The following is an 18,988-nucleotide window of genomic DNA, read 5'->3' on the forward strand; positions in this document are numbered from 1 at the left end:
AGATCCACTATGGACTGGACTCTCACACTATTATGTTAGATCCACTATGGACTGGACTCTCACACTGTTATGTTAGATCCACTATGGACTGGACTCTCACACTATTATGTTAGATCCACTATGGACTGAACTCTCAAACTATTATGTTAGATCCACTATGGACTGGACTCTCACTATTATGTTAGATCCACTATGGACTGGACTCTCACTATTATGTTAGATCCACTATGGATTGGACTCTCACACTATTATGTTAGATCCACTATGGACTGGACTCTCACTATTATGTTAGATCCACTATGGACTGGACTCTCACACTATTATGTTAGATCCACTATGGGCTGGACTCTCACTATTATGTTAGATCCACTATGGACTGGACTCTCACTATTATGTTAGATCCACTATGGACTGGACTCTCACACTATTATGTTAGATCCACTATGGACTGGACTCTCACACTATTATGTTAGATCCACTATGGACTGGACTCTCACTATTATGTTAGATCCACTATGGACTGGACTCTCACTATTATGTTAGATCCACTATGGACTGGACTCTCAATATTATGTTAGATCCACTATGGACTGGACTCTCACTATTATGTTAGATCCACTATGGACTGGACTCTCACACTATTATGTTAGATCCACTATGGACTGGACTATCACACTATTATGTTAGATCCACTATGGACTGGACTCTCACACTATTATGTTAGATCCACTATGGACTGGACTCTCACACTATTATGTTAGATCCACTATGGACTGGACTCTTACACTATTATGTTAGATCCACTATTGACTGGACTCTCACAATATTATGTTAGATCCACTATGGACTGGACTCTCATTATTATGTTAGATCCACTATGGACTGGACTCTCACACTATTATGTTAGATCCACTATGGACTGGACTCTCATTATTATGTTAGATCCACTATGGACTGGACTCTCACACTATTATGTTAGATCCACTATGGACTGGACTCTCATTATTATGTTAGATCCACTATGGACTGGACTCTCACACTATTATGTTAGATCCACTATGGACTGGACTCTCACACTGTTATGTTAGATCCACTATGGACTGAACTCTCAAACTATTATGTTAGATCCACTATGGACTGGACTCTCACTATTATGTTAGATCCACTATGGACTGAACTCTCAAACTATTATGTTAGATCCACTATGGACTGGACTCTCACTATTATGTTAGATCCACTATGGACTGAACTCTCAAACTATTATGTTAGATCCACTATGGACTGGACTCTCAAACTATTATGTTAGATCCACTATGGACTGGACTCTTACACTATTATGTTAGATCCACTATGGACTGGACTCTCATTATTATGTTAGATCCACTATGGACTGGACTCTCACACTATTATGTTAGATCCACTATGGACTGGACTCTCACACTATTATGTTAGATCCACTATGGACTGGACTCTCACACTATTATGTTAGATCCGCTATGGACTGGACTCTCACACTATTATGTTAGATCCACTATGGACTGGACTCTCACTATTATGTTAGATCCACTATGGACTGGACTCTCAATATTATGTTAGATCCACTATGGACTGGACTCTCACACTATTATGTTAGATCCACTATGGACTGGACTCTCACACTATTATGTTAGATCCACTATGGACTGGACTCTCACACTATTATGTTAGATCCACTATGGACTGGACTCTCACACTATTATGTTAGATCCACTATGGACTGGACTCTCACACTATTATGTTAGGTCCACAATGGACTGGACTCTCACTATTATGTTAGATCCACTATGGACTGGACTCTCACACTATTATGTTAGATCCACTATGGACTGGACTCTCACACTATTATGTTAGATCCACTATGGACTGGACTCTCACACTATTATGTTAGATCCACTATGGACTGGACTCTCACTATTATGTTAGATCCACTATGGACTGGACTCTCACACTATTATGTTAGATCCACTATGGACTGGACTCTCACACTATTATGTTAGATCCACTATGGACTGGACTCTCACACTATTATGTTAGATCCACTATGGACTGGACTCTTACACTATTATGTTAGATCCACTATTGACTGGACTCTCACAATATTATGTTAGATCCACTATGGACTGGACTCTCACTATTATGTTAGATCCACTATGGACTGGACTCTCACACTATTATGTTAGATCCACTATGGACTGGACTCTCACACTATTATGTTAGATCCACTATGGACTGGACTCTCACACTGTTATGTTAGATCCACTATGGACTGGACTCTCACACTATTATGTTAGATCCACTATGGACTGGACTCTCACTATTATGTTAGATCCACTATGGACTGGACTCTCACTATTATGTTAGATCCACTATGGACTGGACTCTCACACTATTATGTTAGATCCACTATGGACTGAACTCTCAAACTATTATGTTAGATCCACTATGGACTGGACTCTCACTATTATGTTAGATCCACTATGGACTGGACTCTCACTATTATGTTAGATCCACTATGGATTGGACTCTCACACTATTATGTTAGATCCACTATGGACTGGACTCTCACTATTATGTTAGATCCACTATGGACTGGACTCTCACACTATTATGTTAGATCCACTATGGACTGGACTCTCACTATTATGTTAGATCCACTATGGACTGGACTCTCACTATTATGTTAGATCCACTATGGACTGGACTCTCACACTATTATGTTAGATCCACTATGGACTGGACTCTCACACTGTTATGTTAGATCCACTATGGACTGGACTCTCACACTATTATGTTAGATCCACTATGGACTGGACTCTCACACTATTATGTTAGATCCACTATGGACTGGACTCTCACACTGTTATGTTAGATCCACTATGGACTGGACTCTCACACTATTATGTTAGATCCACTATGGACTGAACTCTCAAACTATTATGTTAGATCCACTATGGACTGGACTCTCACTATTATGTTAGATCCACTATGGACTGGACTCTCACTATTATGTTAGATCCACTATGGATTGGACTCTCACACTATTATGTTAGATCCACTATGGACTGGACTCTCACTATTATGTTAGATCCACTATGGACTGGACTCTCACACTATTATGTTAGATCCACTATGGGCTGGACTCTCACTATTATGTTAGATCCACTATGGACTGGACTCTCACTATTATGTTAGATCCACTATGGACTGGACTCTCACACTATTATGTTAGATCCACTATGGACTGGACTCTCACACTATTATGTTAGATCCACTATGGACTGGACTCTCACTATTATGTTAGATCCACTATGGACTGGACTCTCACTATTATGTTAGATCCACTATGGACTGGACTCTCAATATTATGTTAGATCCACTATGGACTGGACTCTCACTATTATGTTAGATCCACTATGGACTGGACTCTCACACTATTATGTTAGATCCACTATGGACTGGACTATCACACTATTATGTTAGATCCACTATGGACTGGACTCTCACACTATTATGTTAGATCCACTATGGACTGGACTCTCACACTATTATGTTAGATCCACTATGGACTGGACTCTTACACTATTATGTTAGATCCACTATTGACTGGACTCTCACAATATTATGTTAGATCCACTATGGACTGGACTCTCATTATTATGTTAGATCCACTATGGACTGGACTCTCACACTATTATGTTAGATCCACTATGGACTGGACTCTCATTATTATGTTAGATCCACTATGGACTGGACTCTCACACTATTATGTTAGATCCACTATGGACTGGACTCTCATTATTATGTTAGATCCACTATGGACTGGACTCTCACACTATTATGTTAGATCCACTATGGACTGGACTCTCACACTGTTATGTTAGATCCACTATGGACTGAACTCTCAAACTATTATGTTAGATCCACTATGGACTGGACTCTCACTATTATGTTAGATCCACTATGGACTGAACTCTCAAACTATTATGTTAGATCCACTATGGACTGGACTCTCACTATTATGTTAGATCCACTATGGACTGAACTCTCAAACTATTATGTTAGATCCACTATGGACTGGACTCTCAAACTATTATGTTAGATCCACTATGGACTGGACTCTTACACTATTATGTTAGATCCACTATGGACTGGACTCTCATTATTATGTTAGATCCACTATGGACTGGACTCTCACACTATTATGTTAGATCCACTATGGACTGGACTCTCACACTATTATGTTAGATCCACTATGGACTGGACTCTCACACTATTATGTTAGATCCGCTATGGACTGGACTCTCACACTATTATGTTAGATCCACTATGGACTGGACTCTCACTATTATGTTAGATCCACTATGGACTGGACTCTCAATATTATGTTAGATCCACTATGGACTGGACTCTCACACTATTATGTTAGATCCACTATGGACTGGACTCTCACACTATTATGTTAGATCCACTATGGACTGGACTCTCACACTATTATGTTAGATCCACTATGGACTGGACTCTCACACTATTATGTTAGATCCACTATGGACTGGACTCTCACACTATTATGTTAGGTCCACAATGGACTGGACTCTCACTATTATGTTAGATCCACTATGGACTGGACTCTCACACTATTATGTTAGATCCACTATGGACTGGACTCTCACACTATTATGTTAGATCCACTATGGACTGGACTCTCACACTATTATGTTAGATCCACTATGGACTGGACTCTCACTATTATGTTAGATCCACTATGGACTGGACTCTCACACTATTATGTTAGATCCACTATGGACTGGACTCTCACACTATTATGTTAGATCCACTATGGACTGGACTCTCACACTATTATGTTAGATCCACTATGGACTGGACTCTCACACTATTATGTTAGATCCACTATGGACTGGACTCTCACACTATTATGTTAGATCCACTATGGACTGGACTCTCACACTATTATGTTAGATCCACTATGGACTGGACTCTCACACTATTATGTTAGATCCACTATGGACTGGACTCTCACACTATTATGTTAGATCCAATATGGACTGGACTCTCACACTATTATGTTAGATCCAATATGGACTGGACTCTCACACTATTATGTTAGATCCACTATGGACTGGACTCTCACACTATTATGTTAGATCCACTATGGACTGGACTCTCACACTATTATGTTAGATCCACTATGGACTGGACTCTCACACTATTATGTTAGATCCAATATGGACTGGACTCTCACACTATTATGTTAGATCCACTATGGACTGGACTCTCACACTATTATGTTAGATCGACTATGGACTGGACTCTCACAATATTATGTTAGATCCACTATGGACTGGACTCTCACACTATTAACTAGATCCACTTGATGTCCATTGCACCAGTCGGTCCCCACATCTGCGGTCCCTTCCAAGGTTTCTTATTGTCCCATTTGGTTGAGTTTTTTCTTGCCCTGATGTGGGATCTGAGCCGAAGATGTCACTGTGGCTTGTGCAGCCCTTTGAGACACTTGTGATTTAGGGCTATATAAATAAACGTTGATTGATTGATAAAACCAATTTATAGTAGTGCATATTCCGGACCATAGGGCGCATCGGATTATAAGGCGCACTGCCGATGAGCAAGTCTATTCGGGTCTATTTTCATACAAAAGGCGCACCGGATTATAAGGCGCATAAGACTTCCTTGTGGTCTACATAACATGTAATGGTGGTTCTTTGGTCAAAATGTTGCATAGATGATGTTTTACACATCATCTTCAAGTCCTTTCTGACAGTCGCTTCAGGATGCGCCGTTTTGTGGACGGTCTTATTTACGTGGCTCACCTTCTACAGCGTCTTCTCCCCGTCACCTTTGTTGTAGCGGTGTAGCGTGCAAGGACGGGAGTGGAAGAAGTGACAAAAGATGGCGCTAACTGTTTGAATGACATTCAGACTTTACTTCAATCAATAACGGAGCAGCATCTCCTCATCCGTGGCTCACGAGTGCAACAACAACGCCCGGAAATGTGTCCCGTGAAAAACCGTCCGACCGGAACTCTCTAATAACTAAAGTTCCTTGGGTGAATAATGTAAACTCACTACACCGGTATGTTTTAGTGCTTTCATGGCGAGTTTACTGACAGATATAAGTAAGAACTTTACACTACTTTATATTAGAAATGTCCCATAAGATAGAGAAAAAGAAGAAGTTTATCAACGGACTACAATGGCGGACTTGCACAAATTTTCAGGACTTATGCAGATCCCAAATACACATCAGCACGTACCAGAAGGTAAGAAAAGTTGGTTTTGCATAATATTGTGACACAAAACCCCAGATAATATGTCTGCTAATGGGTGCCATTTTGCGGTCCTTATACACACACCATAGTAATACTCCTACTTCTGACTACGGTAGCCATAATTGGCCGACAATCCATCAAGAGGTGCGGCTTCAAAGTCGTACTAAAACATTTTGAAAGATTTTCGAGTGCGGTGTGTAATGTTCTTTATTTTCAATGGAACATTTAAAGTTTTGGTGTTGTTTACTTGAGTCATATTGCAGTCTACACGTATCTCTTATGTGTGACTGCCATCTACTGGTCACACTTATCATTACACCATGCACCAAATAAAATTGCTTCAAGGTCAGTAAGCACAACCAGAATTATTCCGTACATTAGGCGCACCGGGTTTTAATGCGCACTGTCAATCTTTGAGAAAATTAAAGGATTTTTTTTAGCTTTGTGTTGGATATTGTCTTCTAAATTACCGTATTTTTCGGAGTATAAGTCGCACCGGAGTATAAGTCGCACCTGCCGAAAATGCATAATAAAGAAGGAAAAAAACATATATAAATCGCACTGGAGCCCGGCCAAACTATGAAAAAAACTGCGACTTATAGTCCGAAAAATACGGTAATATGAATTATTTGTATTGAATGCATGAATTAACATGCCAACAGACCCACTTTGGACACGCCTACTTTAGATGCTCAGTGAGCGGAAGCCTCTATATGCTGACATGATGATGATCGTTGTTGTTTAGGAATTTGGTACACACGAGCATGTGTCCATAACATTTGAGCAAGATTTGGTTGAAAACCATGGAAGCCATGAAGCAAAATGTCTTCGCAAAGGAAATAAGTATTTGTCCAGGAGCATTTGTCAAATGATGATAAAACTGAATTGTACGAGACAAGTTCTTACCTTGGCCTGAGAGTTGAGCATGCCCAGCTCCAACTCATTGTTGTGCTTATGTCGGCCCACTTTGCACATCCCTAAAAGGCAGGACTTGATGCGGAGGACCAGGTAGTAGAAGGACTTTGGGCTAGGGACCAGGTTGTAGGGGGCGGGCAAAGTGCGGCCCTCGTCGAAGTAGGAGAGCCACAGCTTGGCCCGAGCAAACTTCCACTCCACGTCGGCGTCCTCCTGCAGACAGGAAGTGTGACATAAGCATGCTCACAATAGAAAAGCTAACCAGAAAAAGTTAAGTATTTTGCAGAAACGTCCACCAGAGCTGTTGCTGGTGAATTGAACGTTCATTTCTCTACCATAAGCCGTCTCCAAAGGCCTTTCAGAGAATTTGGCAGTACATCCAACCGGCCTCACAACCGCAGACCACATGTATACCACAGGAAGTGTGACATAAGAGGTTAAAGGTGAAGGCACACAGAGACCATAAATGCTTACACTGACTTACCATAAATTGATTAACGTGGACCCCGACTTAAACAAGTTGAAAAACTTATTGGGGTGTTACCATTTAGTGGTCAATTGTACGTAATATGTACTGTACTGTGCAATCTACTAATAAAAGTTTCAATCAACCAATCAAAGACATGCCAGCATGCTCACAATAGAAAAGCTAACCAGATTGTATTGTAAGTATTTCGCAGAAATGTCCACCAGAGCTGTTGCCCGTGAATTGAACGTTCATTTCTCTACCATAAGCCGTTTCCAAAGGCGTTTCAGAGAATTTGGCAGTACATCCTTCGGCCTCACAACCGCAGACCACATGTATACCACAGGAAGTGTGACACAAGAGGTTGAAGGTGAAGGCACACAGAGACTCTAAATGCTTACACTGACTTACCATGAATTGATTAACGTGGACCACAACTTAAACAAGTTCCATCCATCCATCTTCTTCCGCTTATCCGAGGTCGGGTCACGGGGGCAGCAGCCTAAGCAGGGAAGCCCAGACTTTCCTCTCCCCAGCCACTTCGTCCAGCTCTTCCCGGGGGATCCCGAGGCGTTCCCAGGCCAGCCGGGAGACATAGTCTTCCCAACGTGTCCTGGGTCTTCCCCGTGGCCTCCTACCGGTTGGACGTGCCCTAAACACCTCCCTAGGGAGGCGTTCGGGTGGCATCCTGACCAGATGCCCGAACTACCTCATCTGGCTCCTCTCGATGTGGAGGAGCAGCGGCTTTACTTTGAGCTCCCTCCGGATGACAGAGCTTCTCACCCTATCTCTAAGGGAGAGCCCCGCCACCCGGCGGAGGAAACTCATTTCGGCCGCTTGTACCCGTGATCTTGTCCTTTCGGTCATAACCCAAAGCTCATGACCATAGGTGAGGATGGGAACGTAGATCGACCGGTAAATTGAGAGCTTTGCCTTCCGGCTCAGCTCCTTCTTCACCACAACGGATCGATACAGCGTCCGCATTACTGAAGATGCCGCACCGATCCGCCTGTCGATCTCACGATCCACTCTTCCCCCACTCGTGAACAAGACTCCTAGGTACTTGAACTCCTCCACTTGGGGCAGGGTCTCCTCCCCAACCCGGAGATGGCACTCCACCCTTTTCCGGGCGAGAACCATGGACTCGGACTTGGAGGTGCTGATTCTCATCCCAGTCGCTTCACACTCGGCTGCGAACCGATCCAGCGAGAGCTGAAGATCCTGGCCAGATGAAGCCATCAGGACCACATCATCCGCAAAAAGCAGAGACCTAATCCTGCAGCCACCAAACCGGATCCCCTCAACGCCTTGACTGCGCCTAGAAATTCTGTCCATAAAAGTTATGAACAGAATCGGTGACAAAGGGCAGCCTTGGCGGAGTCCAACCCTCAGTGGAAACGTGTCCGACCTACTGCCGGCAATGCGGACCAAGCTCTGACACTGATCGTACAGGGAGCGGACAGCCACAATCAGACAGTCCGATACCCCATACTCTCTGAGCACTCCCCACAGGACCTCCCGAGGGACACGGTCGAATGCCTTCTCCAAGTCCACAAAGCACATGTAGACTGGTTGGGCAAACTCCCATGCACCCTCAAGGACCCTGCCGAGAGTATAGAGTTGGTCCACAGTTCCACGACCAGGACGAAAACCACACTGTTCCTCTTGAATCCGAGGTTCGACTATCCGGCGTAGCCTCCTCTCCAGTACACCTGAATAAACCTTACCGGGAAGGCTGAGTTAAACAAGTTGAAAAACTTATTGGGGTGTTACCATTTAGTGGTCAATTGTACGGAATATGTACTGTACTGTGCAATCTACTAATAAAAGTTTCAATCAATCAAAGACATGCCAGCATGCTCACAATAGAAAAGCTAACCAGATTGTATTGTAAGTATTTCGCAGGAAAGTCCACCAGAGCTGTTGCCCGTGAATTGAACGTTCATTTCTCTACCATAAGCCGTCTCCAAAAGCGTTTCAGAGGATTTGGCAGTACATCCAACCGGCCTCACAACCGCAGACCGCGTGTATACCCACACCAGCCCAGGACCTCCACATACAACAGGTGCACCTCCATGACCTTCTGAGACCAGCCACCCGGACAGCTGCTGCAACAATTGGTTCGCATAACCCAAGATTTTTTTCTGCACAAACTGTGACAACCCGTCTTTATACGCACACCAAAAAACGGACAATCGGGGAGACTTCAGTAACTTCAGTCAGGATGTCGGTAGACAAGAGCGATTTTTTCAGATGGCAAGTCTGAGCATGCGTCTCAAAAGCGAGCCTTTCCCAGCATGCACTGTTGTCGTCACAGTTAACACTTTGGACTGAGTTATCTTGTACAGTGTATCCCCACAAATTTTCACGTGTCATGTGTCAGGTAAACCGTAGGTAAACCGTTCCTATCGTATAAAGAAAAAAGGACATGTAGCATCGTAACGTCTCTCTGTTGTTTGATAACTAACAGAAGACACTTTTTGTCCTGCTGTGATACATTTACAACTTCCACAACACCGGTATGTGTGAGCGACAGGAAGAAAAGCTCCGCAAGCTCCCTCGAGGAGAAGTCGGTTCGTGTCTTCCTGTCGGTTTGTATTTATAAATCTCAGGACCGCAAATGTCTGAGACTTTCAGACGTCAGTTTCTCTGGAAAGAGATGCTAACTTTACAGTCTATACGGGTTATTAGGGTATGTCGTCCTTTTACCTCAATCTCCTGGTATGAACTGTTGATCATGGCGATGAGCATGTTGAGAAGGACCACCACCATGGTGACGTTGTAGACCCCGTACAGCACGTAGCCAATGTTCTCTATGAACTTGTGGTCATACTTCAGCACCACCGAGATCACTTCGGACAGCCCGAAGATGGACCAGAAGAGGGTCTTAAAACTTTCCTCCACCCTGCAATGAGAAGTAGATTAGAAGTGTTCAGAAAAGTTCAGCGAGGGACAAGTGAGACAGCAGTTGTTTTTAGATGTTTAGGAATCAGGAGGTTCACACATTTAACAACACTCTGATTTGGTTGATTAGTCAAGTTCATCTACCTTAGTATCCTTGACCCATTTGTCATTTGTTGGTTAAAGCCTGAGGGAAGATCTGCGGACTCATGGGGTTCAACACTGAACCTGGACTTGGACATACTGTTATGCGAAGAATGGAAGAATTTGGAATGCATTGATTCAACATGTTTAGCGCAGTATGTCCAAGTCCAGGTTCAGTGTTGAACCCCATGAGTCCACAGATCTTCCCTCAGGTCTTAACCAACAAATGACAAATGGGTCAAGGATACTCGGAGGTGTTTTAGTTCGGTTTTGTTTAAATTAAGTTGAATATTCCCTCTTTTCTTCTTCGACGCTCTCGTCGTTACTTGGGATGTCTTTTGTGATTTCTCTTCCGGATTCGATGACCCGCCCTATCTAACCTCTGATTGGCCTGTCCCTGATGTTTTGCCCTAATCTTAACCAATCGTAACTCTTAACTCATCACAGTAAACCAACCAACCAATCATGGATGTTCTTATACGGGTTATTAGGGTATGTCTTCGTGTCCTTGTCCTGTCTGAACCTTTTTGAAGCCTCTTTCTTTGCGCTGTCCTCAAATCTAAACATCAAACATGGATATGGATCAGCTGGACTCTCGACGCAATTGACAAAGTCTTTTTGACAAGGAAAAGAGGTTCGGGGGAGCCTGGCTGCCCTGATGGAACCATTGCTGCGGGGTACGTGAGAGACTCCTGGGATAAATGGAGAATCATGTGCCTCTCAGTCCTTTCCATCGAGGACGTGGAAGACATCTACCTATTTGGAGCCGTGATCGCGGGGCACCTGCTGATTGGGCTGGGCATTGCTCTGGTGTATCGTCAAATAACGGAAGACGATGGCAGCCACTCAAGGAGCCCAACGGCTGTTCATCGCAATGGAAGGGTTGGGTCAGGCTGTGCGAACACAGACTGTGGCGATTTCTGATTTGAATCGCAAAATGGATCTCATCATGGAGAAGCTTGCTGAGAAGGAAGAATTCAATTGAATTTGAGAGAACCAGCACGGACACAGAGCAGAAATGTCATTGTTTTGACTTCTCAAAGAAAACAACATCTTAATCTACCATTTGACTCCCTCGAATGACCTTGACGCTATCAGGAACAGGCTGTTCTGAAAAACTCCTCAACGATGGACACTTTTGACCTTCCTTTTTTTCAATAACACCTGGTGTCGAACTTTGAGATCGGCCCCAGTCCACAAAAACATTTCAACATCTCACCCAAGTTAATTGGGCATATATGCACGCACCCGCCCCTCCCCCAATCAACGCATTCACCACTGCTTAATTCCTCTTCAGGGTTGTGGACGGCTGAGTAGCGCTTTATAGCGGCAGCCGGCCTCCAGGGCCCCAAATTCCCCCCACCTCTGTTGCGAGTTGTTGTGATTACATGTATCATGTTTATGTGTGCTATGCTATGTGAGGTTTTTTCCTTGGACTCAGTCTGGACCCCTCCCGAGGGTCCAGCCTTAGACTGATACTTTTTTTACTCTTCACCCTTTCCCAGTGTCACCTTTTTCCCACCTTGTTTAAGGAGCGCTTTAAGTGGCTGATCCGTTGGCGGTCCCGTCTTGTCCCCTTGTAACGTATGTCTGCTCTTAGTGGGACTGTGCCGAAAATGAAATTTCAGTTCTTATGTGTCTTGTACATGTTAAAGAATGGACAATAATAAAGCAGCTTGATCATCTTGATCTTGATGTCGTCCTTTTACCTCAATCTTCTGGTATTAACTGTTGATCATGGCGATGAGCCAGTTGAGAAGGACCACTACCATGGTGACGTTGTAGACCCTGTACAGCACGTAGTCAATGTTCTCTATGAACTTGTGGTCATACTTCAGCACCACCTAGATCACTTCGGACAGCCCGAAGATGGCCCAGAAAAGGGTTGAATCAATGCATTCCAAATTCTTCCAAAGGTGTTTTAGATCCGTCTTGATTAAAGGGGAACATTATCACCAGACCTATGTAAGCGTCAATATATACCTTGATGTTGCAGAAAAAAGACCATATATTTTTTTAACCGATTTCCGAACTCTAAATGGGTGAATTTTGGCGAATTAAACGCCTTTCTATTATTCGCTCTCGGAGCGATGACGTCACATCGGGAAGCAATCCGCCATTTTCTCAAACACCGAGTCAAATCAGCTCTGTTATTTTCCGTTTTTTCGACTGTTTTCCGTACCTTGGAGACATCATGCCTCGTCGGTGTGTTGTCGGAGGGTGTAACAACACGAACAGGGACGGATTCAAGTTGCACCAGTGGCCCAAAGATGCGAAAGTGGCAAGAAATTGGACGTTTGTTCCGCACACTTTACCGACGAAAGCTATTTTACGACAGAGATGGCAAGAATGTGTGGATATCCTGCGACACTCAAAGCAGATGCATTTCCAACGATAAAGTCAAAGAAATCTGCCGCCAGACCCCCATTGAATCTGCCGGAGTGTGTGAGCAATTCAGGGACAAAGGCCCTCGCTAGCACGGCAAGCAATGGCGGCAGTTTGTTCCCGCAGACGAGCGAGCTAAACCCCCTATCGACCCTAGCTTCCCTGGCCTGCTGACATCAACTCCAAAACTGGACAGATCAGCTTTCAGGAAAAGAGCGCGGATGAGGGTATGTCTACAGAATATATTAATTGATGAAAATTGGGCTGTCTGCACTCTCAAAGTGCATGTTGTTGCCAAATGTATTTCATATGCTGTAAACCTAGTTCATAGTTGTTAGTTTCCTTTAATGCCAAACAAACACATACCAATCGTTGGTTAGAAGGCGATCGCCGAATTCGTCCTCGCTTTCTCCCGTGTCGCTGGCTGTCGTGTCGTCTTTGTCGGTTTCGCTTGCATACGGTTCAAACCGATATGGCTCAATAGCTTCAGTTTCTTCTTCAATTTCGTTTTCGCTACCTGCCTCCACACTACAACCATCCGTTTCAATACATGCGTCATCTGTTGAATCGCTTAAGCCGCAGAAATCCGAGTCTGAATCTGAGCTAATGTCGCTATAGCTTGCTGTTCTTTCCGCCATGTTTGTTTGTGTTGGCTTCACTATGTGACGTCACAGGAAAATGGACGGGTGTTTATAACGATGGTTGAAATCAGGCACTTTGAAGCTTTTTTTAGGGATATTGCGTGATGGGTAAAATTTTTTAAAAAACTTCGAAAAATATAATAAGCCACTGGGAACTGATTTTTAATGGTTTTAAACATTCTGAAATTGTGATAATGTTCCCCTTTAAAGTAAGTTGAATATTCCCTCTTTTCTTCTCCGACGCTCTCGTCGTCTTATGGGATGTCTGTTGTGATTTCCCTTCCTGATTCGATGACCCGCCCTATCATACCTCTGATTGGCCTGTCCCTAATGTTTTGCCCTAATCTTAACCAATTCTGAACTCATCATAGTAAACCAAGCACCCAATCATGGATGTTCTTATACGTAAACCAACCAATCATGGATGATTCCCGTATATGTCGTCCCCTGCCTGTGCAGTTGCTTCGATTTTAAAGTTCATCATTTTTAATGGAAAACCGTACTTTTTACCACTGGATTATCAAAAACCGTACTCACTACGAGAAAACCGTAGTTGTTGGCGGGCAGTGTTGGGTTAGTTACTGAAAACCAGTAACTAGTTACAGTTACTAGTTACTTTATTTCAAAAGTAACTCAGTTACTAACTCAGTTACTTACACCAAAAAGTAATGTGTTACTGTGAAAAGTAACTATTTGGTTACTTCATTTTTTTTTAAGGCTCCCATTAATGCTCTTTTAGCTTTCATTTCAGTACTGTTATTGCACTGGAGAATAATACAATCTGTTGATCAACTTGACATGCATTTGCATCACTGAACTCAGAAAGCAATGTGGTCTACATACGACACACAAAGACAAAGCTATGTTTCAAAGGGCCAATTTATTTCAGGCCAGAACAAATTGACAAAACTACAACATAATGGCACTTTAACTTTAACTTTAAGTAGATAGGATCTTTGATCCAAGACACAACTTACATTTAACTAAAATGTTATTTTCTTTGTGCTCGACAAAAGAAAAGTATTGAGAATGTCTCCATGTTAAGAAACTCGACTTCTGGCTTCGCGTATGTGTGTGGCCCTTTAAGATATGACAGCATGTGAGGTGAGTGACGTCAGTGAGTGAGTGGGCGAGAGAGGTGAGGGAACGGCGACAGTGAATGCGTGCAGCCTGCAGGTGCTCTAGCTTGGTGGATGGCTGCGTCCAATAAAGTCACAAAGTTGCAACAAACCGCCGGCCTCGTCATTCACCCTCAGCTGTAAAGAGACACTTCTGGGTAAAGTGAAGGTTGTTAGCCCCGAAGTACAGGTAAAAGCCAGTAAATTAGAATATTTTGAAAAACTTGATTTATTTTAGTAATTGCATTCAAAAGGTGTAACTTGTACATTACCGTATTTTCCGCACTATAAGGCGCACCGGATTATTAGCCGCACCTTCAATGAATGGCATATTTCATAACTTTGTCCACCAATAAGCCGCCCCGGACTATAAGCCGCGCCTACGCTGCGCTAAAGGGAATGTCAAAAAAACAGTCAGATAGGTCAGTCAAACTTTAATAATATATTAAAAACCAGCGTTCTAACAACTCTGTTCACTCCCAAAATGTACGCAAATGTGCAATCACAAACATAGTAAAATTCAAAATAGTGCAGAGCAATAGCAACATAATGTTGCTCGAACGTTAATGTCACAACACACAAAATAAACATAGCGCTCACTTTCTGAAGTTATTCTTCATTCGTAAATCCTTCGTCTTCGGTGTCCGAAGTGAAAAGTTGGGCAAATTTACGATCCACTGGCAGATGTTGGCGTCGTCTGGCGCTGCCTCCTCGTCTTAGTGAAGGTGTGTTCGCCTTCTGTCATCCATTGTTCCCACGCAGTTAGCAGTCTAGCTTCGAATGCCCTGTTGACACCAATATCTAGCGGCTGGAGGTCTTTTGTCAATCCACCCGGAATGACGGCGAGTATTGAATTAAGCGCGTAAGCGTGTCTCTCAATGTGCTGTTATGAGCTAGCAAATATAACAACTACACTACCCAGCATGCAACGATAGTTACGAGCATGCGCGGTAGCCCTGAGAAGCGTTGTTGTATGCTGGGAGTTAGAATGTGGTTATGAGCACGCTGTAAGTAAACGTTGAGAACTCAGTTAACACGCCTCGTCTGCATTATTTATAATTAGACAGACAACACACTTAATAGGAGCCATTTTGGGGTCTTTACATAAACACACAAATGGAAATGAAACGTCACATATCCCAGCATGCACCGCGCGCTTCTTCTACGGGGAAAAAAGATGGCGGCTGTTTACCGTAGTTGCGAGACCTAAACTTTATGAAAATGAATCTTAATATTTATCCATATATAAAGCGCACCGGGTTATAAGGCGCACTGTCAGCTTTTGAGAAAATTTGTGGTTTTTAGGTGCGCCTTATAGTGCGGAAAATACGGTATATTTATTCATTGCACACAGACTGATGCATTCAAATGTTTATTTCATTTAATTTTGATGATTTGAAGTGGCAACAAATGAAAATCCAAAATTCCGTGTGTCACAAAATTAGAATATTGTGTAAGGCTAATACAAAAAAGGGATTTTTAGAAATGTTGGCCAACTGAAAAGTATGAAAATGAAAAATATGAGCATGTACAATACTCAATACTTGGTTGGAGGTCCTTTTGCCTCAATTACTGCGTTAATGCGGCGTGGCATGGAGTCGATGAGTTTCTGGCACTGCTCAGGTGTTATGAGAGCCCAGGTTGCTCTGATAGTGGCCTTCAACTCTTCTGCGTTTTTGGGTCTGGCATTCTGCATATTCCTTTTCACAATACCCCACAGATTTTCTATGGGGCTAAGGTCAGGGGAGTTGGCGGGCCAATTTAGAACAGAAATACCATGGTCCGTAAACCAGGCACGGGTAGATTTTGCGCTGTGTGCAGGCGCCAAGTCCTGTTGGAACTTGAAATCTCCATCTCCATAGAGCAGGTCAGCAGCAGGAAGCATGAAGTGCTCTAAAACTTGCTGGTAGACGGCTGCGTTGACCCTGGATCTCAGGAAACAGAGTGGACCGACACCAGCAGATGACATGGCACCCCAAACCATCACCCAACCATGCAAATTTTGCATTTCCTTTGGAAATCGAGGTCCCAGAGTCTGGAGGAAGACAGGAGAAGCACAGGATCCACGTTGCCTGAAGTCTAGTGTAAAGTTTCCACCATCAGTGATGGTTTGGGGTGCCATGTCATCTGCTGGTGTCGGTCCACTCTGTTTCCTGAGATCCAGGGTCAACGCAGCCGTCTACCAGCAAGTTTTAGAGCACTTCATGCTTCCTGCTGCTGACCTGCTCTATGGAGATGGAGATTTCAAGTTCCAACAGGACTTGGCGCCTGCACACAGCGCAAAATCTACCCGTGCCTGGTTTACGGACCATGGTATTTCTGTTCTAAATTGGCCCGCCAACTCCCCTGACCTTAGCCCCATAGAAAATCTGTGGGGTATTGTGAAAAGGAATATGCAGAATGCCAGACCCAAAAACGCAGAAGAGTTGAAGGCCACTATCAGAGCAACCTGGGCTCTCATAACACCTGAGCAGTGCCAGAAACTCATCGACTCCATGCCACGCCGCATTAACGCAGTAATTGAGGCAAAAGGACCTCCAACCAAGTATTGAGTATTGTACATGCTCATATTTTTCATTTTCATACTTTTCAGTTGGCCAACATTTCTAAAAATCCCTTTTTTGTATTAGCCTTAAGTAATATTCTAATTTTGTGACACACGGAATTTTGGATTTTCATTTGTTGCCACTTCAAATCATCAAAATTAAATGAAATAAACATTTGAATGCATCAGTCTGTGTGCAATGAATAAATATAATGTACAAGTTACACCTTTTGAATGCAATTACTGAAATAAATCAAGTTTTTCAAAATATTCTAATTTACTGGCTTTTACCTGTACATAGGCCCTGGAGGAACGTCTCCCCTGCGCCCCTCAACTACGGTCTGGGAGCCCCCCCCGCCCGCCCCCAACCACACAAAGCACGCCTTTTCTTTTCCACCGCAGCGCTCCAAGAAAACACACTCGCGTTAGATTACTAGTTACCGCCGAAACTACTACTTTGTAACGCTGTTAGTCCCAACACTGTTGGCGGGTATGGCAAAGAGACGGATCAAGATTTTAACACACATTGTAGGTCATACTTGCCAACCTTGAGACCTCCAATTTCGGGAAGTGGGGGGTTGGGGGTGGGTGCGGGGGGCGTGGTTAGGGCGGGGGCGTGGTTAAGAGGGGAGGAGTATATTTACAGCTAGAATTCACCAAGTCAAGTATTTCATATATATATATATATATATATATATATATATATATATATATATATCCCCGCGACCCCGAAGGGAATAAGCGGTAGAAAATGGATGGATGGAAGGATGGATATATATATATATATATATATATATATATATATATATATATATATATATATATATATATATATAAGAAATAATTGACTGAGATAGGCTCCAGCGCCCCCGGCGACCCCAAAAGGGAATAAGCGGTAGAAAATGGATGGATGGATGGACTTTCAGTGAATTCTAGCTATATATATATCAATCAATCAATCAATCTTTATTTATATAGCCCTAAATCACAAGTGTCTCAAAGGGCTGCACAAGCCTAAACGACATCCTCGGTACAAAGCCCACATACGGGCAAGGAAAAACTCACCCCAGTGGGACGTCGATGTGAATGACTATGAGAAACCTTGGAGAGGACCGCATATGTGGGTAACCCCCCCCCCCCTCTAGGGGAGACCGAAAGCAATGGATGTCGAGTGGGTCTGACATAATATTGTGAGAGTCCAGTCCATAGTGGATCCAACATAATAGTAAGAGTCCAGTCCATAGTGGGGCCAGCAGGACACCATCCCGAGCGAAGACGGGTCAGCAGCGCAGAGATGTTCCCAGCCGATGCACAGGCGAGCGGTCCACCCCGGGTCCCGACTCTGGACAGCCAGCACTTCATCCATGGCCACCGGACCTGTGCCCCCCCCCCCCCCCCTCAAGGAAAAGGGGAGCAGAGGAGAAAAGAAAAGAAACGGCAGATCAACTGGTCTAACAGGGGGGCTATTTAAAGGCTAGAGTATACAAATGAGTTTTAAGATGGGACTTAAATGCTTCTACTGAGGTA

General features: G+C 43.5%; 1 protein-coding gene across 1 annotated transcript in view; it reads right to left on the reverse strand.

Moving 5' to 3' along the window:
- Positions 1–18,988, reverse strand: part of trpc7b (transient receptor potential cation channel, subfamily C, member 7b) — a 210,705-nt gene that overhangs the window by 29,467 nt on the left and 162,250 nt on the right. The window contains exons 8-9 of the mRNA XM_061930380.2: positions 10,437–10,632; positions 7,253–7,474 (exon numbers count right to left, since the gene is read on the reverse strand). Coding sequence (XP_061786364.2) covers positions 7,253–7,474; positions 10,437–10,632 — 418 coding nt within the window. The remainder of the gene's footprint in view (positions 1–7,252; positions 7,475–10,436; positions 10,633–18,988) is intronic.

The sequence above is a fragment of the Nerophis lumbriciformis genome, linkage group LG36, assembly GCF_033978685.3.
Source record: "Nerophis lumbriciformis linkage group LG36, RoL_Nlum_v2.1, whole genome shotgun sequence".
NCBI classification, from domain to species: domain Eukaryota; kingdom Metazoa; phylum Chordata; class Actinopteri; order Syngnathiformes; family Syngnathidae; genus Nerophis; species Nerophis lumbriciformis.